Consider the following 22,734-nt stretch of genomic DNA (forward strand, 5'->3'; position numbering starts at 1 on the left):
TGTGTGTGTGTGTGTGTGTGTGTGTGTGTGTGTGTGTGTGTGTGTGTCAGTTTGCTCGGGTCGAGGAGAGGATGAAAGTGCAGGAGGAGCTGGACAGGCTGCTGTTCCTGGTGTCAGACCAGTCTCTGTCTCTGCTGCCTGAATACCACCAGAGGATCAAGGTTTGGATCCGATGTTCGACTCGCTGTCCTGACCCGTTTCTGTCGGGGTGTTTTTAATCTTTCAAAATAAGGTCGCTTTCTAGTCCTGGATAGTAGGGTTTTTATTTTGTAAATTGAAAATCTAACTCGAGTCACATGTCTGAAATAGTTATTCATTATCTCAGTTATATTTTAAAGCATTTACATCTGCATTTAGGCTTTTAGCTTACCCCTAATACATAAGTCCTACATTAATTACTTTACCCTAGTGTTGGGACTCCAGATGAGGTGTTTAATCAACTGATTTATCTGGAAGTAATTTACCTCCTTGGTTTGAGTAAGAAAAAAAAAAACTTGAACAAGTTAATATTAGTCATTTTTGATTGATGAATTACTTAAATTAACAATTGATTTTTCAAATTATTGTACATTATTGATTAATTTTCTGCCTATTATTAGCTAATCGCATCCGTGCTAGTTGCAGGAGATTTTAGAAAAACAGTAAGATATTTCTTTGCGATATACATATATATAAGAGTCTAAATTTATTAAAGCGGCTATGCTAGCATACTGATGTTTAGCAGGTATATTGCTAACCATATTCCCCATTATAGTATGTAGGGGTAATGCCTGACGAGGTTTCCATTATTAAAGGTTAATCTTATCTTATCTTTAAAGCTATTGTGACTTGACCGTATTTTTGTGATATATTTTTTTGTGAATTAATTGAGCAAATGGATGTGGCAGATGGGACTTGATTCAGTCTGGCCTACAAACCTTTTAATGTTTTGTGCAGCTCCAATTTCATCTCGATTAATCCTGAACGAGCGCACTCAAGAGGTTTGTCTCCCCGCCGGTCTGCCTCAGGTGCTGCAGGCCCTCCAGTACGTCGACAGCGGCGGGGCGGTGCAGCTGAAGGGCCGCGTGGCCTGTCAGATCAGCTGCCACGAGCTGCTGCTGACCGAGCTGCTGTTCGAGAACGTCCTGAGCCCGCTGGCGCCCGAGGAGAGCGCCGCCCTGCTGTCCTGTCTGGTATTCACGCAGAAGACGCAGGTGGAGCCGCACATCACCAGCACACTGAAGGAGGTAAGGAGGACGTGGCTCATTCTCGTTTGCATCCCGTGAAAAGCCCGGATATTAAAGTCGTGACGTGTGTGTGTACTGACATACTGTATAGACTTGCCTTCTCAGTGAGTGACTCATACACACACACACTCCCTGCAGAAAGGACAATAAGGGCACTTCACCTGACTCATCCAGGTGACTCTCTCACTTATTAATTCACTCATCTGTCTCTCGTGGAATATGCCTCTGCTGTGTCAGTGTGTGCCGTGGACGGCCCCCGATACATGAAAGTGCTTTATGAGGGCCTGAATTAGTGATGGCCCGAGCTCCGTAGACATGTAGATATGAGAGCGGACGCGGCACGGTACGGTTTGTAAAACAGATTTCTTGGAACATCACCAAGAGGTGAGAGAGTGATGCATTTAAGGGCTGCTTACTGAAATCTCTTTTAGGCTTGACTTAGTGTTTCCCCATGTTTCTCTCTCTCTCTCTCTCTCTCTGTCTCTCTTTGTATTTTTCTTTCAGGGCATCGATCGGGTGCTGTCCACGGCCAAGCGTATCGGAGAGCTGCAGAGGGAATGTGGGATACCACAGACAGCTGAGGAGTTTGTCGGCCAGTTCAAGTTCGGCCTGACAGAGGTGGTGTACTGCTGGGCCAGAGGCATGGTGAGGTTTTACTGTGTGTTGTTGCACCTGGCGTTAACGTGCAATGTGTATCTGGATGACAAAAGGGGCACTCGGTCGATTTTCACACACCTAGATCAGTTCTGTGGCTCTCAAAGGAGCTCTCCAAAGGCTGCATTACAAACTGGAGGCAGGAGTTTGAAAGACTTAGGTTTTTACCAGACAGGGAAGGTCTAACAAGTGATGCTATCAAGCATTATGAGAATTATAGAATTCAGGACATCTCAGCTGCTGCTGCATCAATTGTGAGCCCGCCTCTTTAATACAAATCCCGTGAGTTCCTCAACTAAACCCTAAAGGTCCTTTAACTCCGCCTCTTCCTGCTATCTCAGGCGAGCTGGCATAAAGCTACAGATGACCTTTGACCTGAGGCATGCCGTATCTTCATTTTTAGGCCTCATAACAATGCATGCAGAATATTACAACAAGTGTTAATGCAAAGGCACGTGATCAGAGGTCATTAATCAGATAATGAATTGAGATTAAAGCTCCAACTAACGATTGTTTTCATCATCAAATAATCTGCTGATTGTTTTCTCGAGTTGATATTTTTAAGTTGCTTGTTTATTAGCATTCTGTGTGAGATCTCAAAGCTTGAGTTTAGGCTATTTTTGTCTGTCTTAATATTGTTTTATTATAAACTTAAATGGTTTTATTGTGTAAAATACTTTTTACGCAATATAAAGACACATTCAGACAGAATTTTAGAATTCCCTCTGGATGTATGCTACTAAACGTTACCTCCTCAACTCCTTTCCTGCTTGTGTTGCATCATAAACCATCTCTCCTCATCACAGCCGTTCGCAGAGATCGCCCAGCTGACGGACGTCCAGGAGGGCACGGTGGTCCGCTGCATCCAGCGCCTGGACGAGGTGCTGAAGGAGGTGCGACAGGCCGCACGCATCGTGGGAGACTCCGTCCTGGGGAGCAAGATGGAGAAGGCGTCCCTGGCCATCCGCAGGGACATCGTCTTCACCGCCTCCCTCTACACCCACTGAGAGATGGAGAGGGCAAATGAGAGTGAAGTGCTTCTTGGTGTGAACGGTGTGAGAGAGATGGAGATACATGGGGGCGGTGTATATGTTAAACCAGTGCTGTATGTGCCCACAAAACATGTCAATGTTTACATGCAAATCCCAGACCAGTGTAGAAGGGAATGTTTTTAACCAACAGACCAAAATACAAAATGTGGGAATGAACGTGAAAAGACCTGGATTGTAATTTATTGTACAGTAATAAAAAAACAAACTGTATTCCAAAAACATGTTGGTTGTCTCTGGTATTTCTAGAAATTAAAATTACAGATTTTGAAAATGTTTGGCTGCCTACATCATTACCAGTCTATTCTCCCAGCTTTTTATTTTTATTTTTGACATCCCGTAAACACCTCAAGGGGGAAAAAAAAAAAAAAACCTGACATCTGGGGATAATGCGCGTGAGACAGAAACACTGAGGTGGTGAAATGTCACGGGAGGAAAGACATCTGCTGTGCTTTGTTGATCCGTGATGGGATGCTCCAGCACAGTGCGCGTGCGGTTCCCCCAGTCCGGGCTGTCACTTTAAGACACCGAGAGCTTTGTGTCTGATTAATTCAACGTACGGCGACGCGTTATCGGAGAAACCTTGTTAGACGACGAGCCGCACAGAGAACGAGGACATGCAGGAATACTGACTGCTGGACGAGAAACACTTGAAGTTATTCTTATTATAATAAAAACCCGTGTGTGTTTTTATTTTTATTTTTATTTTTAAAGATGAAGACATCTTGAGGATGGTTTGTTTGGACTAAAAGTCTGCATCGTCGCGCACGAAAGGAGGGATTTTTTTTTCTTTTCTCAGCATCAGCTTGGAGTAAAAATACATCACAGGAGGGAGGACAGAAGCTCGGAAGGCATGTCGTCGGAAAAACACGGTGAGGTGTTTAAATTGTGCTACATATGGCGTATTTTCAAGCCTAATTGGAAGCCTAATTGAGCTACTTAACACCATTGAGATGTAAGAATTTGGTCTTTTATTTATTTTTTTTAAATGGACATCGCTTTGTTTGATGGGCGGATGTGTTGGGTGATGAGATCTTTTTTTTTTCCAGCTCCCCCTGTTGTCAATATATCTGTTATTTATCTGCACAGCGCTGTTTCTGTAGGATGCTGCACCGCTGTGTGGGTGCAGCCTGGGGAGGCAAAAGCACCACAGGGCCTCTTATTTGAATCCCTGGTCCTAATTTTAAAGTGACATCTTTATCTAGACTTTAAGGGATTGTATTTGTAGGTTGTTTTGTTTATGTTGTGCTTTAAGAAACATGACTTTTTAATGATATTTACATTGCAGGCGACCTTACAGATGAATTATAGGTGGTTCTAGTTATTTTTCCATCCCCCTGTGTCTCGTTATCATCATTAGAGAAAGGCCCACGTCGGCCACATCTCTCCTCACCGTGGACATCCGTGTGGGTGTCCTCTGCGCGTGCACACCTCCGCTTGCGCGTGTTTAACTGCCCTGATTAATAATAATCCTAAACGTGTGGTGGTGCACTAAAAAAAAGGCAATTTTATCTTCTCATTCTATTTTTTTTTCTCGTCCATTGTCAAGCGCCAGCTGATGATGGAGCTCAAACAGCGGCTTTACAGTAAAGAGTACAATAATAAAGGTCACAATGAGACGCATAAAGTTGCCATCGGTAGGCTACGGTAAGGGGCAGACTACAGGAGACTGCAGTTTGGGCTGAACACCTGACTGCTGTCACCTGCCGCGTTAATCAAATGTGTGCAATCCGTTATCGATGCTATTAAACGAACAACAGCTGGGCTACAGTATAATGTTATTAATGAGGATGCAGAACACTGTTTTACATTTTAAATACTGTAGGGATATGATACCTTGCCAGATGTCTGAGGAGGAATGATTTTGCTCCATTTAAAATTCAGCAACGCTCAGTATTGTATATTTTAAATAATTATTGTTCAGTTGTCATGGTTCCCTCTGCTGCTTCCATCTAAGCTGGGGTTACACCTGCAATAACAGATGGAAACCTTCAGTGGTAATTCTTACTGTCCTCAAGAGCAAAATACAGACTCGAGTACTTATCATTCTGTCACCACGGATGTCTTAAATATTATATATTTACCATCAACAAAATGTCTCTAATGCTGAGACTTTTTACACAAAGGGGCCTCTGAGGCAAATTTGGGCTGCATGAATAAAATCATCTGGAACAGGTGTAGTCCTAATAACATTGAAGTGCTTTATTACTTTTAGGTCCCAATGTGCTCAGTATTGCGCATGCTGGCTCAACAGCCATTCGTGTTCTTAGAAACATTGTGTGCTGTTCCTGCTACTGCAAGTCATCATATCTCCTGTGAGAAAAGTATATCTGTGTATCTCTGTGTCTGTCCACGGCTAATCTTGCACACTGCTGCGCCAAACTGCATAATATTTTGTGTGCTCATGGCTGCATGCTCAAGGACCATGGCTGCATGTTTTTGTTTTTTTTCTTGGAAATACCTGCTGCATCACCTGCTGGGTGTGTATCACAAGTGCTGTTTAAAGCCAATGTGTGTGACATTTTACTAACTCATGTCACATATTTTAAAACTGAAAGTCCACCACTTCTTCCTTCTGTTTTAGTCCTATCTTGATGGACTCAGTAGCCCTTAAATGGAGAAACACCAACATGCGTTTTGTTTTCTCGTGTTTGCCAAGCTGCTCGTCACGTCGTACCCTTTTAAAGGTGTTCCTTCCCTCGTGCTCGCTTCTTTCCCCGCTTGTCTGTTTCTGGTCCACTTCCTGCTTGTGACAGAGTCGGGGACTGTTATGTAAAGCCGGTCCCCGAGCACAAGTCGTCATCCGTCATCACTCAGCTGCTCTGCTCTCCGACTGCCTCCTGCTCTCCTTCCTTCGCCCCATCGAAACCCCCGCTCCTCCATCCTCACCTCTGTCTGCATCCATCTTCTCCTCCTCCTCCCTCCCTCATGTCCCCGTCAAAGTGGATTACCGTACCCTCGGCCGCATCCCTGCTGCGAAAACACAACGCCCCATCAGTCATTTTCAATGTTAAACAAACACAAAGGGAGCAGACTCGTGAGCATGGGGTGTTCAAAAGCAGGAGGATGCTTCAGACAGACAGACAAACCATCAGATTAAGTTTTCCATCTCAGAAATGCCACATCTCTCACTGCAAACATAGTTTTTGAAAGGAGGCGGAGGGGGGGAAAAAAAGGCTTTTCTTCTCTGGAGGTGAAAATGTCAATCACTGTCATCATTAGCACACAGACTACACAGGATTTCTGTCTTTTTTGATGCTGTTTGAAGTCTTGCTGAGGAGCTGTGGTCTGTGTAATTGTTTCTCCCTCTCCTCAACAGTGAGATAAGACATATTACATTCAACATGCGGACCGACGTGTAACAGTGCTTGAGTTAGATAACTCACTAGTTCTGTTTCTCTTATTGTTCATCCTCTGCGGTTTCTATTTGTGATTTCTCTCCTACCTGCTTTTTTCTTATCTTCCCTCCCTCTGCTTCTTCTTCTTCTTCTTCTTCTTCTTCTTCTTCTTCTTCATCTCCCAGGTCTCGATGACTCTGGCCGTCAGACCATGCAGCCTCCTCCATACCTCTCCGGCCCGCAAGACCCAAACATGCCCCAACACCCTAACATGCAGCCAGCACCGGGCAGCCAGCCCAACTACCCTCCTCCGCCCCCTCCTCCGGGCTCAGACGGATATCTCCAAGAAACCCAGTTCCACTGCGGCCCGCTGGGTCCTCAGGGGGCCCCGCAGGGCTACACGGTCCAGACCCAGGGCCCCGGAGGCACCATGTCTCACGCCCCTGTAGGATACCTCCACCCGGGCTACCCTCTTCAGCTTCAGCCCTGCACAGCTTATGTACCTGTCTACCCCATGGCATCGGTGAGTCAGAGATGTTTAAGGTGCTTTTCAAGATTTCACAGGCCTGACATCAGCCTGCTGCAGAATTACACCACTCTGTTCATTATATTATATATATTATATTATATTATGAGAAAGATTCAGGTGGCTTGTAATGATGCTTTTAGAATCATGCTCAAGCTTCCAAGATGGACAAGTGCAAGTAATATGTTTGTGACCCGTAATGTTCCCACCTTCCATGAAAAGTTGAATATATACTTTACATTTCATTCCTCCTCATATCACGGATAATAGTTGTTATGTTTTCCATCTTTAACGCTTACTCTTACGTGTTCATAGTTTTCTAATATTTTTGCAGCAGTGACTGTAACAGCTAACTTGCTTGATGTGACTTTTATTTACTTATTTTGTGAGGATTATTATTAGGAAGAGACAAATGCATAAGCATACAGTAGAATATTCACAGAATACACTAATTCCACACACAGTGTCAGTGCAAAGCACATAGGCTAAGCTAATTTGTGTTACTTGTCTTTAGATGGGCTTTTATAAAAAAGTACAAATCCATTGCATTAGAACATGTGTGTCTGAGGGAGCACCGGGCTTTTTGATGGGCTTACTGCATTGTTTCATTGTGTATGCAGTTAAGGCTAACTTTTCACTAGCAGAGTGACTGGAGATCACCTGATACATCGAGGGGGCTGTGGGTTCGTTAACTACATAGGAAAGAAACACCAAATAGTTTTTAAATGTATGCTTTTTATTTGTGCAATACTGGAGATTTTTACATTCTGGACTCTAAAAAGGATTAAAAGGAAACCATATGCGGTGCCTTGGTGCAGAGAACAGTCTGCAGTCTGTAGATAATGATGAATCAAATTAACTACACTAGCTCATGGTGCAGGTACCACACAACAGTTGTTCCAATTAGGGGGAGCCACACCCTCCCGATCCCTACTGTAATATGAACCTTGCCATGGCGGGATCAGGATTATGGCGGCGACCACAAGCCGCAAAATCCCAAGTTCACATCCTTTGTTGCATGTCATCTATCTCTCTCCCCTCATGTCCTATCACTCTCTGCTGTTGGCTTTCTATTAGAGGCATCAAATTCCCAAAAGAACAATGAAAAAATGACTTGAGAATTGAATGTCATGTCTTTGGTTGAACTGCTCCCATTTCATAGAAACATGCAACCTGAGGTGATGCGAGTGGGCTCTGCTTTGGTTGAAAAACCGGTTGTGAACCAGTGCTCAAGATCATTAATAGATACCCTTGTAGCTTTTGTTTCTTCACAGTGCAAAATCTGCACTGTACCATCTTGCAGGCTGGTTCCTACAAATTAATAATAGAGTTTCAGACGTTTCCGGCCATGCTGCTGATAAAACTGAGATGTGCACGACTCTTTAATGTATCCAACAGGGACGGTGCTCATGCGGCTGTCCTCCTCTTTGACTGTGTCACCTTGTTCCTGTGTCTTTTCGAGTGGAAAGTGCTTTGTAAGCTGCTTTACTGTTTTAAAAAAAAGCACTAGTACTTACTCACTGTCTTCTCCTCTCTCTCTTTGTTCAGGGACAACCCTACATGCCGACCGGGGGAGGCCACCCAGGGATCCCGCCGGGCCAGATTCATCCCATGCAAATGCCACCCAGCATCACCCTAATGGACCGTCGACCGCCACACGACTACCTGCCCATCGCCGTGCTCACCACCGTCTGCTGCTTCTGGCCAACAGGCATCATTGCAATCATCAAAGCAGTGCAGGTTAATGCCACTTCATCGTGTCTTTTGATCTTTGAGTTTTATTAACATAATGTCGCCTTTACCAGTGAGACTAATGTAAATGCGTCTTCGAGTCATTTTACCCTTCATTTTATTTTCAGAAATGTACTTGCCTTTTAGGATGGCTCTATGGTAAAAAAAATACATATAGTATGTAGAACAGTCTAATAAATCACACGTATTTTCGTCACTTTAATATTGATTTTTTGGGGGGATTACCTCACAAATGGGGGATGTGTTTTTCAGCCATGCCAGCGACTTGGCTCCAGGCAATGCCATTCAGTCCATCACTTTGACCCAGAATCACATATCTCATCAACAATTTGAGGCATTGCCACGAAACTTTCGTTGTGCCCAGACTATGAATCCTACTGACTTTTGTGATCCCCCGACCTTTCCTCTAGCGCCACCATGAAGTTGACTTTTGTATTTTTCAGTTAAATGTTTCGGCAATTTCAGGAGCAATCGCCATCAAATTTGGGTCACGCAATCACGTCCCTCTCAGGGTGAATTTCTAATAACATTGGAGATTCTTTAAGTTTTCATATAGTGGCTTCAAAATGTAATTTTGTCCCAATACCAATGTCCAAATATGCACAAGACGAAAGACGTTCCCATCAGCCTTAGCTGTACTTTGTGTTTTTGTAATTGTACACATCATGACGTGAGTCGTGTGATTTTTCAAACAAAATGTTTATCTTGTGTCAAAATTTAGCTTGTGGTGTCTGCTTGGATTTGAAAGTTTAGTTCAGCCCCTCCCTAACAGTGAAGAAATAGGTACGACTCCGAGGTCTATTACGGATGCTGACGCCCTATGTTTTTAATACTTTTGAATTATGCAGAATCAGGAAACGGCAGGAGGAGACAGCCAACCCCAACAATTAACATTACACATTTCAAGACAATATATCTTGGGTCAGTGCACCACCATTACACCTAAAGCTGAGAGTGAAGTGAGAAATGTGAAGGCTCAGCGTGGTGGCTCTCGTACCTCCATGATGCCTGTTGTTTGCCTCTGTAATGGCAGACTGCGCTGACCAACATGCACACAGCAGACCGCATTACGTAACTGCACCATTGTCGGTGCAACGGGATAGAATGGATTTTTTCCTCTGGGCCTGCTCAGCTGGCTTTGAGTTAAGTTGAGCTGACAAGGCATGGACCCACTGGTCTGAGCTGTGTATGTTGTTATGGTGTGTTAATGTAGCGTGGAGTGGCCTCTTCCTGCACATTTAGGCTGTGCTGCAGTGAAATCGATCCGTGCATGGTGTTTCAGACTCTCTCCTGCTCCCACTTGTGCATCTTCTTGTTACATAACGTATTTTCTAATATCTCCACTCTCCCACTCACCCATCCCCTTCCCTCCTGCATCACTTAGGTGCGCACGGCGATAGCCAGAGGGGACATGGTGACGGCGGAGATAGCCTCCCGCGAGGCACGCAACTTCTCCTTCATCAGCCTGGCTGTTGGCATCGCCTCCATCGTGCTTTGCACCATCCTTACCGTGGTAGTCATCATCGCCTCGCAGCACCACGACGACGACTGGGAGCCGTAACTCCGCACAGCGTCAGACAGATGGGAAATCATGGCATATATTAGCTAGCAAACTACTCTTGATCGTTTGGAGGAAGTAGGAGCACTGAGAACACACACAAACTGCTACTGCATTGCTGGCCCTACGGTGTACGGCTACACACACACACACACACACAGCTCTGACCTAACCCGCTGCCATCAAACACACAAAACGACGACCAAAAACAACCAATCACAGCTGGTGATCAAATGCCAAATACAATCGGCTGTCAAACGACGCCCAGTGTTGCTGTTAGCACAGCGACCGCTTAATATTTACACTCAGATATGAGCTGCACGAGGGAAGCAAAGCTCCTTGTATTAACAATTCATTTGACGCTGATTAATTCATAGGTCACCGTGTTAAATATTCCAACAACTAAATCTACTAAATGGGCCATCGCAGTTGTTTTTAGGATATTTAAATGCACATTTTAGTGTTACAAGTAAAATAAAAAAGTACAGTCTACCTGTTTTCTTCAAAAACAAAAAAAAGTGCCATGTTGAAACAAAGTTGATTTACAGAGTAGTATTATTGCTGACAGAGACTGTCAAACTGATTGAAAGTGTTAGAGGGGGGGGATCAATACACATTTAACACACCAAATGGAGGCTGACAGAGTGTCTAATGTAACCAAACAGAGTATTTATTTGAGATTGGTTGTTCGTATGCTATGGACATTTTAGCTGGATGAGATGATACATAATTTATGAATTATATGTTCGTTGATTTATTTAAAATCTGTTTATTTATGAATTCATTCAATATCTACTCATGCGTCTGCTATAATTTACAATATATTGTTTGTTGCAGCTATCTGACACTTTTGAAATTGGCTTAAATTTGATATCTGATGATGATGCACTTTCTAGTAACTAGGCGAGACGACGCAGCTTACATTGCTTACATTGATAGTTCTTTTAGTGCATGATAAATATAAATTTAAGCTAACGGGGGGCATCTAGTGCAATAATAGCTTGTCTCCCATCTGTTGGTGCGAATATCTCCTAAAATGTCTACAAGTGTGTGCTACAGTTTTCTCAAACAAGTTGATGTCAATAAAAGAAAAGGAGACAATTTAGATGATTATTATATAGTATTTGAATCTTAGGTTCGCAAATATTGTTTTCGCAGGTATTTTAGTGTATTGGCCTATTTTCTGTTGCACATCTCTTAGCTATTTAATCTCCCAGACACTGTGTGTGAAACTTTAGTGCAACGTTAGACTTATGAGGCAGCATAGCCCTGCATGTCATCCTCAGTTTGTTTCCATTTGTCTTAAATATCGAGGTTCGATGTGCAACTGTGAGCTCCTATGACGTTGTTTCACTGTTGTAACACAATGAGTCAGGGTTAATTTCATATGAGTATGGTCTCCTTAATGTAGCAGCAGGTGTGCTGTTGTTTATAAGAGCCAACGGAGCTATAAGTCAACGTTACTGTTTGAACTATAATATGGGGTTTATGGGAGGAACTGAAAATGAATGTTTCCAATAGGAGCGAGATAAAATATTAATGCCTATACTGTATTGTAGCACTTTCCGCTTACTGAAATCTCTCCTCTTCTCTTTCTCCTGTTCACATGAGTTATTGGACCTATTCATATATTTCCCATCTGCCCCCTCCTCTGTTGGTTGATGATGCTATTTTTAAAATAATTATACAGAGATATTAAAGAATTATGTTTGTTAATAATGAACACAAAGAGAGACGGTATAACTGCAGTTTATTCTGTTGTTTATATATTATTATTGTTGTTATTATTGGCAACTGCATTGCATTTGATTATCACTAGTATAATAATAAGTACATCTGGGCACGTATTTATCGAACTTCTAAAAATAATGCTCCTAAAAGCCAACTTCGTAATAAAAAAGTATTTATTTTTAAAGACACATGTTTAAAGCAATCCTTCATTTTATTATACTCAGTGATCAGTTTTCCCGCTTACATATGTTATTTATCAAATACTGAATTATCACTACTGATTCAGATAACATATTTTTCATTATGACCAATAATAGTTGGAACAATCAATCCAAAACGTGTTTCTTAGAAGGTGTGTGATCACAAATAAATTTAGCTGGTTTAAATTTAAGAGCATTTGAAATATGAAGAAACGTGATAAAATTGCATTAGTTCTATTTCCTGGGAAATATGCTTATTCGCTTTCTTGCGGCGAGTTAGATGAGAAGATTGATGCCACTCTCATGTTTGCGCGCCAAATATGAAACTACAGCCAGGAGACAGTTAGCCTAACTTAGCTTAGCATTTACACTGTAAACAGAAGGATACAGCTTGCCTGGCTCTGTCACCTTGTTTTTACACTTCAGTCTTTGTACGTATTAAGAAAATGAGAGATATAACATGTTAATCAGTGAGCTTTCGAGGTGCTAGTATAGTATTACCTTTGGAGAAAGCCAGGCTAGCTGTTTCCCCCTGTTGCTAAGCTAAGCTAACTAGCTTCTGGCTGTTGCTTCATATACATTGTACTGGTATGGAGAAAGAAGAAAGAAGCATCCTTCCCAAAATGTCAAACTGTTGATTGAAGTTATTGAATAGGAGTAAAAATGTAGGATGTTTACACTTAAACCCGTTTGACAAATGCAGACCCTGTCCTTATATGATTGACTCAGTGATATTTCAGTGTTAAAAGAGTAAATGAAGCACAATATTGTATGGTATTATTATTGTACAGAGGGCTCTGGTGGTGAGTGTGTGTCTAATGAATAGAGTCACTCCTAGCATATCTAAGGTTAGTTTATACAGCGCTAGGCTTCATCTCCCTGTTTGCTTTCTGATGGGACTCTTCTGTGCTCAGCGACATGGCTGTGTTCTTACTCAGCTGGAAGTTGTGTTCTTCAATTTCTTATTTTTTTTGTTTTGTTTTTGAGCTTGTAAATGCGATGGGTTGCTTGTTTCAAAGAGCCAAAAATGACCTGTCTACGTGCGGTTCTCTTGAGGTTTATTATTATAATGATGTTCATGGCTGTGTTGCACACACGTTGGTTGTTTCTGACTTCCGTTGTTTGAGTAAGAATAAAAAAAAAAAATTTTTGGGGTTGTGAACGATACATTGGTAAAGGCGGTGTCTCATTCTTACGGTCTGTTTTTCTCCTCTCTGTGTCTTTGTGGCCTTTCCTCTCTCCCCTCATCACTAAGGTGCTATTTATAGGCCATTGCCCCGGTTTTCTTCCTCTCAGTCTCTCTTTTTCTTTCCTCTGTTAGAACTGGAACTACAGTACCTCTCACTGTCTTCTGTTCAATCACATTGTGTTTTACAGCTGCTCCTTTTCCTTTTTTTGCATAATCTGTACCACGTAAGTATTATTTTGCCTTCCCATCCAGGCACCCAATGTGGTAGACAAACCTGTCAACTATTGGTTGGATTGTCTTTACATTTTGTACAGACATTCATGGTCCCCAGAAGATAAATCCTAATAAATAGCGACCACCTGGCTTTCTATTCTAGTGGTTTAGAGATAAATATCTAAACAACTATTGGATGGATTGCCATGAAATTTGGTACAGATATTCAAGTCCCAATCAGGATGAATGATTAATAACTTTGGTGATCGTTTGACATTACCTCTAGCACCATCATCAGGTCAAAGTTTCAATTTAACTTCACACTTTGGCTGACACACAATGCTAACACACTACACTATGATAGTGAGCATGGTAAACATACCTGCTTAACATACCTGCTTAACATCAATATGTTATCATTGTCATTGTGAGCATGTTAGCTTGCTTAAGTTTGGTCTTTAAGCAGCTCTACTGTAAAAAAAACTAAATTTCAGGGTGCTACAACAACTGCACTCTTAATTGGACATTTCAAATTGGACCGTAATAACAGCTGTTTTGTCATATTCCTTCCTCTTTTCTCTTTCTTCTCCTGTATTTTGCTCCTGTTGTGAACACAATATTGACATTTCATCACCTACTAAGCTGAGCAGTTATGGAGCAGCATTATTATTCATTTGGAGTTGTGTTTGTATCCACCTGAAGTCCAATAGTCATTCTCTTTTCCTGAGTCCTGAGTGAAATATCTGGCTCTTTAGCTGCTAAATTCTCTTATCTTTTCATCAACTAGTTGCTAACTGTGTCTGTCTGCTGTTTGCTGCTGAGCTGGTCGTGTACAGTGAGTTTTTGGAGCTTTGTAGTGAAAAGAAATAGGCCAAAAAATGAAGCTAAACAATGTGCTAAAACTCACTATAAAGCTCTGTAAAGCTCAGGGGAGCTACAGATTCAGATGATACATACTCCACTACTTTTTAACTACAAGCATTCCCTTTCACATTGTTTTCACGCTGTTATACATTATAGTTGCTTAAAATCATATCTGTGAAAAGGTGAAGTATGGACCCAAACAATCTGGCCAATGGAAAAGAGGTTTGAGGGAGGAACTAAAGGTGGGAGCTAAGCCAGCCTGTGTGTGCAGTATCGCAGATGGCCATTTAGCCTCCCGAGGACAGCCAGCGTCTCTGAGATCGTTTAACTTGGCCTCATGCTGCAAGCCTCTCTCCTCCATCACACAATCCCAGCTTCCCCCCGGGCCTGGGTCAACCACGCTTGCTGTCTCGCTGTGTGTGTTTGTGTCATCCTGCAGCTCTCTCGCTGGGCTGTCATCTCAGCCACAGCACCAGGACTGATGGGTAATTGCTGGTAATATGTGAGAAACCCTGCAACCTGCACATACAAATGCGTAGAGATATCTAATCCACCTACACACATAAAAGCAAAGGTGTGAGAACACAAAAACAATAACACTCTGGGTATACGTCTGTGGCTGACATTTAAGGTATTATATCCAGGAAACTAAAGCCAATGATTCATGTTAACCCGCTTTCAGCATCATTACACAGCTGCATCAAGGGAAGTCTCTTTTTATCCCTTCAGGCTTCTATTGTTTTTGTCTACACGTGTTTTGTCAATCCTCCGAGCAGTGGTGACAGACATATTACTTAATTAAAAGTACCGATACAATAATATTTCACAAGTCCTGCATTCGAAGTCCAGTGGTGGAATATAGCTATTTACTCAAGTGCAATTTTGAGGTACTTTACTTGAGCGATTCTAATTTACTTCATACCTCTACTTCACTACATATCAGTGGGAAATGTTGTTCTACACACAAAACGTAATCCGTTCATGAAATACGATGCATTGTTACAGATTAATTTATATATTATAATTTTTTTTATACTATAAACAAATAAGGTGATAATCACTTTACCTCCATCAACTGAAACATGAAAATATAAATCCAAGAATATGAAATACAGTAATGTAACAGTAAGACCCCTCTCATTCTGCTGCAGAGTGCTTTTTATTTTCATACTTTAAAATATGTATTTTTTACAATATTACTTTTTTACATATTTTTACTAAATAAAATGTATAAAACATCTGAAAACCTCTTCCACCACTGTCAAACTCTTACTAAGTAAAAGGAAAGAGGTTTCATTAGCCAAATGTACTTAAAGAATCAGAAGTAAAAGTACTGGTTGACTAGACACTAACTTTTAGTAAAAGGTCACAAGCCAAAAATATATAAAACCACTAGTTTGATATTGTGTTGTATTTGATCAGGTTATCATACATTTTTTATGTAAAATCCTAATAGCTAACAGTTAACAGTTACTAAGGCCATGATTGTTATGTGTACAAGAGTGCAAATATTGTTACAGGTGGATCAGACAGCGTTTGGCACAGTGCAGAAATTGTTTGGACCAAATGAACGATGCAAACACAGAGCTGGCATGGAGACAGCAGCACAGGAGCCTGCCGACAGAAATCCAGAGTGTGAAGCTCCAAACAGGTCCTTGATTTGATCAAAACAACATAATGCTCCAGAGGAAATGCTCCTACGTGTCAGTTTGTCTGTTCAAGGGCATGCGCGCAAAGCAAAAGTCTTGAAAAAAGGAAAGAAAAGTGTAGTCCAACAGTTCAAAGTTCCTGGTCTGACTCTGGTTCTGTTATCGAAGGATCTTCTTTTTGATGTACTGGCAGAGGCAGAGATGGGCGGTGGAGCAGTGATTCCTCCGAGGCTGTAGGCGGTAGTGTGAGGGTCCTGACAGCCTCTCGGACACCAGCAGCCTCACATAAGCGGCACTGTAGGTCATCAGAAGCTGGTAGGCTTTAGCCTGCAAAGAAGTACATCAACACTTAGAAGTTGTAGTAACCTGCTTTCACCCTAAAAATGAGGAGCGAAAAAGCACGATTGGTGGTGGTACTGAAACTACTTTATATAATTAAACGTGCAAAGGAGGAAACTTCATTCACTCACATGTAGAGGAGCAGGACTATGTGGAGTATTTTTGGAGTCAAATTTGTTCCAATTAACCAATCAGGACACATCCTGAGTGAACGTCTGAATAAAGACCTGCTCAGGTTTAAACCAGTCTCATTGCTTAGTTGCCTAATTAGCAAGCCATAAATGATTTGTTCAATATTAACTCCACATACTTGCTCCTGTACAAACAAAACCTTAATTGATTAACTTTCCAATTTCTTTCTGTGTATCAGCGAATGTATTGCTAATTCTGATGTATCGATAATGAAACAATACCACTTCTGTAATATAAATTCCCTCAGTGTGGGAATAAAATCATCTTGCAGCATCATATCTCTTTACCTGAGCAGGTAACGCCGCATCAGGGATAAGGTTGTAGTTGGTGGTGACTTTGGCTCCCTCATGCCGGCTGGATGAGGTCCTGCAGCCAGTGTCATCATGTCTCAGCAGAGGCCTCTGTTCACTTGAGTCCACATCTGACCCTTCGACCTCGGAGTCAACAGCCGCATCCTCGGTCACAAGAACGAGATGCGACATTTTCTTCTTCAGTTTGATCTGGGGAAAGTGACACATTGTTCGTTTGAAACTTCCTCCACGCTGCGAAAACGGAAGCCATGAAATGTGATACTGTCCTTCAAGGGCTAAACTTCTGTTTGCCAGATGATATAGAAATGTACATCCTTTCAACAGCAGCTAGAATTTGTGTTTCTATTGATTTTGAGGGAGGACTAACATGGGAGCACAAGAAAAAAAATCGATAAAGCAGCAGGAGAACAAACAGAGGGACAGATGTAGGCCTACTCGACTCACTCACCTGGGTGTCATTCTCCACAAAGCTGCGCTCCTCTAAAGTTTCAGTCAGTGCGCTCAGACAGCGGGACATGTCCCAAAATACAAAGTACAGCTGCAGAGAGACACAGAGAGACGAGTACAACAGCATCATTGTTGTGTTGCCGACATACGGAACCTGATATTCTCACAGTTGCAGTTGATTTCATGAGAATAACCTGCATGTTTCCAGTGCAGGACTGCACCCAGTCGGCCACGGCCACCAGCAGCTTGTGTTTCACCAGCCTCTCATTCACCTGGATTAACCGAACGTCGACGTTCATGTTGATCTGACACAGAAACGGACAAAGATGTTTGAGAATCATTTATTCCACATTTGACGTTTTTTTGATTTATTCAAGGATTGAAAGAAATCCTCTTCAGATGATGTCAAACTCGGATGTAAGATATTTCAAATGAAAATGTCAGCATATACTGTAAACTAATTGTATGGTAACAGACTCGTTCCTTACCTCCTTGTTACTATAGTGGAGGATGAAGATGATGGCAGTGGTGAGGAAGATGGCGACGAGGCTGACAGAGAGGTAGAGCGCCCAGTAGTCACTGAAGGTGATATAGAGGTGGAGGGTGGAGAACATGGCGCACCACAGCACCACATACAGCACCTATAGAGGAAGAAATATTAACTTGAATACTGAAAGCATAAAATATCAGCAACTTGCAGCTAGCATTTAAGAAACAGTTTGGGAAATATGCCTATTTGCCTTCTTGCCGTGAGGAGATTTTCTGGCCAAGACTGCAGCATAAAGGCTTCACACGTAAATGCAAAAAATAACAGACTTAGAAACCAAACTGCAAAAAGTTAAAAACCAACATAAGGCATTTGAAATAATAGAGACAAGACTTAAAAAAAACAGGAAATTGCATCAGCTAATGAATCAGCAGTGTTGTTCAGTGACAGGACATGCACACTCAATCACTAGGCATTGATGATGATTGGTCCATTCACTACAGAGTGGGAGCCGCTTAGCTTAGCATAAAGACTGAAAGCAGGCAGAAACAGCTAGCCTGGATTTATCCAAAGATCACAAATAAGCTATAAGTTTGTTTGTCTCTGTTCTTCTAGAAATAGTTTAAGCATATCATTCTTTGTAACACTTAAAAAAAAGTGTAAGGATTAATCAAACAAGATTTAATGAGTGAATTAAGAGGCTTCAGAGGTGCTGGTAGGCAGATTTTTTTACTTCCAGCTTTAATGCTAAACAAAGCTAATTGCCTCCTAAGGCTCCAGCTGTGGAGCAAAGCAACCTGTGGTTTTCTAGAGCTACACTGGATTGGACAGAGAGCTGTACGACATACCGGTGCCATTATAAAATGGAAGAGAGCGGAGTTGAAAACCAGGTATCTCCTGACTGAGGGAGCGTCCAGAGCTGTCTTCAGTGGAGCCTCCATGTCTCCGGCAGGAATCTAAAAAAATGAAACAAATTAACAACCTCAATTAAGATTTCTGAATGTTGCAGTGCCACAGTAGGTCATACTGTATATGTGTGTGTGCCGACCTGAAAGCCATCGTTCTCCAGTTTGGCACGGCACAGAGACAGATCAAAGCTCGGGTTGAGCATCGAACAGCTTGGCATCGCCACAACACACTGACCTGAGAGCAAATGAGAGAGAAAGAGTAATCCACTATAGGATCATCATTACATATATGCTGGAAATAGAAGTGTGACAAGAACCTGCACTTGTCTGAAACACTTTATTTTAGAAAATAACAAAGAAGAAAATGGAGGTATGTAATAAGAAGTAAAAGCAATATAGCAGCAGTGAAAAGTGGCAGTCAAACACTCACCAAAAGAGACCTCCTGATCATCTCATAAATATGACACTGAGAGTAAATGGAGAGTTCTTTGCAGCACAATTCACCCAATGAAACGAATAAAGAGGCAGCTGTTTACCATTTGACCAGTTGGGTCTGTGGTTGTCGGCCTGCTGGGGCTGAGCTTTGGCTTGTGTGATCTGCACATCCACCTGATTCTCTTCCATTACATGACATACTCCGCTCTTGTCCTCCATCATCTCAGAGGTAACCACGTCCTAAAAAAGAAACAGCGCATGAGACAATCTGAGAATAAAGTCACCAACACTGATAAGAGGAAGCAGTTACTTAAAACAGACCATTTCACAATTCTGAAACTTTAATTTCAAGTCTGGAAAAAAAGAGGATCCAGTGGTTTCATGTGACAGAATGTTTCACTTGGTAATGACATTAAAGACAATGAGGTCACAAAAAAAGACTGTAACAGAGGTTATGGTGTAAAAGCTTGTCTGTGCCAGAACATGAAAACACGTCATCGTGACTGATACAGGAAGTTGACACCTAGATTATTCAGGAGCCATGTTGTTGTGTAACAATTTGGAGGAACTTAGTGAGGCAGCATATTCAAACATGTTCAATAAAGTGGACTTATGGTGTACATTTATGTATCTGAAGGGGTTTCCTAACACAACGATTCCCAACCAGAGGCACACCCCAGGGGTTACTTCTGCAGCTGCTAGGGGGTATGTGGGAACCCCAACTATTTACAATAGACGGGGAGTTTTAACACCTCGGGTTACATCAAATAGTTAGCTGGTGTCAAAGGTAAGTATAAACAGTTGAAATAGTTAGCTAGCATGAAAGGTACAGATAAAAAGTTCAAATAGTTAACTGAAAGTAATAATAAAGGTTGAAATGATTGCAATTGCTTAAACTAATGGTTAAACAGTTGAAATAGTGAGCTGAAAGTAATGGATACACGTATGAAAAAAAATATTGGGACTGTACCAACTGTTACATAAATAAAAGTGTTAATTAACATCCAGTTTAGGCCCCAGTCATATAAACCATGACCAATGGTAGCCCACAGATGAGGCGTGAGCCTGCTTGAGATCATGTGACTGTGTAATTGATAGGTTAAGCATGTCACGTCTGAAGAAGCAGGGCAGTCATGCCAGGCGAGTGTTATCTCTTTCTAAAGAGCCTTTCAAGAAAACCATAGCCTTTAGCTCTGATAAAAATGCCCACAGTTTATTTAAAGAAGGGAAGAAAGTCTCGTAACCTGCAGGAAACCAGATAACTTCTGCTTTCATAGCTGCTGGCCTTCACTGCAGTGACATTAAGAGGCTATTACCCTCTTATTGGATGGATTCAGTTGTGAGGAGACGATTTAAGTGAATTTGCATTTTTATAAGCCTGTTACTGTTGCCCGTATCTGCACTGCCTTTAGACTAAAATGTCCAGAATGTCATCTTTTATCATGTCAGTGTGGCTCAGTCTGTTAATAGAGGATAAAGGGTATCTTTAGTCGTGACTCTGCTCCTCCACAGCAGACTTCCTGTGATAAAACTAAAGAGATGCTACTTACAGTCAAACCCAGTTCTCTCTGGGTCCGCTTCCTTCTTGTGCTCTCGCCTGCATGCCTGTGACTGAGCCACATTTTAGCACTGAAGTGTGAAAACTCAATGCTGCAGTTGTGATATTACGCTGTCTCCTTAGACCTTTTTCTCAGCCCTCTCTTTACACAGCCCTCCTCTACAGGCCTTTACTACTCATTTTAACTACCTTGCATGTAAATAAAGTCACATTAACTGAGGACAATGTATCATTTGCTGCTTACACTGCACCTGCTCAAGAGGAGAAAAACACCAAATATTATTGTTGTGGCATGCAAGCAGAAGGCTGCATTCAAACACAGACAGCAGTACTTCATCAGTAACAGCGCAGATGTCTTGAGCTTATCAGTAAAAACTCAACTCACAATCTCTTATCTTAAAATTGCATCTTGTCTTGTTTTCACGCCCATGTGTGTAATGCTGAACCTAATTACTTTGTATTTGTATATATTTAGGGGGCAATTCCTGCAGAAGAACAATGTTGTTTTTTTTAGTTGAACAGATATTTGCATGTTGATCAGGGATGCCATGTTTACATTAGTTAATCTCCAAAATGTTGAATTTCTATGTAATTAAAAGCTCTCATTGGACGTACAAGAACAGAAAAGGGGAAACCCATGTCACATATCTGTGTTTTTTCTTTGGCTATCCAACACACGTCTAAGACTTTAAAGTCCTGAAACCAACATAAATGAAACCAAAAGTCCATATCTCACATTAATAAACACATTTTACCTGCATTTTAGATGAAAGTCCATCATGTCAACAAAGCTTGGATGATTGTATTCTCTTCTGGGTCCACACACAACTTTATTCCTGGCTGCGCATACAGACTGTTGTGTATGTTACCTTCACCGTCAAATGTTTCTCAGCAGAGTTTCTTCTTCTCTCTCTCTCTCTCTCTTCTCTCTCTCTCTCTCTTCTCTCTCTCTCTCTCTCTCTCTCTCTCTCTCTCTAGCGCTTTCGCTCTCTCTTAGCATGTGACTCAGATCAGCTGGGCCTCATGACTACAGGAATGTGGTTTTTGGTTCACAGATCACCAAATTCAACCCTATAGAAATGTTTGATGCTAATGAAGAAAGCTTATTCACGCTTTATTTTTAGGTGGGACGTGTGATGCACATCCTTTATGTTTCTATATTTAAATAGACTTGCCACTTTTATAATATACTTGTTTTAAAGTACTGTTTGACTGTATCTGTTTGCTTGTTTTAATATTTTTCCATTTCTAAATTACGTCTCGATTATTGCACTGTGTTTATTGTATATTGTTATGCACCATTCACCAAGTCAAATTCCTTGTATGTGTAACGTACCTGGCAATAAACGGTTCAGATTCTGACATTCAAAATATTTTGTGAGTTTCCTGTTCTTACATAAATAAAGATATGAGCCAGCAATGGAACTTAAATCATGCTGTTTCAAGGCTGACATATCATACAGTACGATAATACCACACTAAAGTATCACATCATGAATCAGTTTAGTAGTTCACCTCACAAACATATTCACTGTATGTCTGATGCTGGTGTAAAGTATTTTCTCAGATAATATAGTTTCATACTGAAGTAGGCTGCTTTAAAATGTTTTTTGGGTCTGTGCTTGTAATTACAAGTATTGCTTTTATTAAGCGGTGAGTGTGCATTGAATATATGCTGACCAAAATTGGTCCTGCCTTTTTAAAACCAGAAATTGAGTAAAATAAATGTGAATCTCCTATTGTTATGACACTACAATTGAATACGATTTCATATCGGAGTCTGTCTGTCTGTCTGAACTCCACTCTACTCGGATTTGGATAGCCTATTTTATTACAGAATCGCCATGTATTACCAGCCTTGTACATGGGTTACAGTACATTGTTTTCATGCAGGAAGGACATTGTCTGATCCGTACTTGTAGAATGTCAAATATGACCGCCCTCCTTGGTCACATGACTTACTAGCTATATGCCGTGGTATCGAGCTGAGGGGAGCATTTCCGCCTTTACCTCTGTCCGTTTTTAGTTTTGTGGATTTATTTCGAATCCCATCATTCTGTGCAACAACTGATATTTCTCAGTCGGCATAAAGAAGAAGTTCTCAGGAC

At 41.5% G+C, this 22,734-nt stretch overlaps 3 protein-coding genes across 3 annotated transcripts in view; 2 read left to right on the forward strand and 1 right to left on the reverse strand.

Moving 5' to 3' along the window:
• skic2 (SKI2 subunit of superkiller complex) overlaps positions 1 to 3,151 on the forward strand; it is a 13,936-nt gene extending 10,785 nt beyond the window's left edge. The window contains exons 24-27 of the mRNA XM_031866390.1: positions 51 to 161; positions 1,008 to 1,226; positions 1,731 to 1,871; positions 2,687 to 3,151. Coding sequence (XP_031722250.1) covers positions 51 to 161; positions 1,008 to 1,226; positions 1,731 to 1,871; positions 2,687 to 2,887 — 672 coding nt within the window. The 3' untranslated portion in view covers positions 2,888 to 3,151. The remainder of the gene's footprint in view (positions 1 to 50; positions 162 to 1,007; positions 1,227 to 1,730; positions 1,872 to 2,686) is intronic.
• Positions 3,152 to 3,311: 160 nt separating this feature from the next.
• On the forward strand, positions 3,312 to 13,201 carry prrt1 (proline-rich transmembrane protein 1). The gene is made up of 4 exons (XM_031866648.1): positions 3,312 to 3,801; positions 6,453 to 6,790; positions 8,342 to 8,533; positions 9,930 to 13,201. The coding sequence occupies exons 1-4, from the start codon at positions 3,783 to 3,785 to the stop codon at positions 10,104 to 10,106; spliced, it is 726 nt and encodes a 241-aa protein (XP_031722508.1). The 5' UTR covers positions 3,312 to 3,782; the 3' UTR covers positions 10,107 to 13,201.
• Positions 13,202 to 14,751: 1,550 nt separating this feature from the next.
• On the reverse strand, positions 14,752 to 21,508 carry tmem268 (transmembrane protein 268). Its single transcript, XM_031866647.1, has 9 exons — positions 21,382 to 21,508; positions 19,170 to 19,308; positions 18,774 to 18,868; positions 18,574 to 18,681; positions 17,727 to 17,879; positions 17,433 to 17,543; positions 17,240 to 17,329; positions 16,768 to 16,980; positions 14,752 to 16,276 (listed from the first exon to the last, which is right to left on the reverse strand). Exons 1-9 carry the CDS (start codon positions 21,385 to 21,387, stop codon positions 16,109 to 16,111), a joined length of 1,083 nt encoding a protein of 360 aa, XP_031722507.1. The 5' UTR covers positions 21,388 to 21,508; the 3' UTR covers positions 14,752 to 16,108.
• Positions 21,509 to 22,734: the final 1,226 nt, after the last annotated feature.

Source organism: Anarrhichthys ocellatus, unplaced genomic scaffold (genome assembly GCF_004355925.1).
Source record: "Anarrhichthys ocellatus isolate YVR2014 unplaced genomic scaffold, GSC_Weel_1.0 scaffold35, whole genome shotgun sequence".
NCBI classification, from domain to species: Eukaryota; Metazoa; Chordata; class Actinopteri; order Perciformes; family Anarhichadidae; genus Anarrhichthys; species Anarrhichthys ocellatus.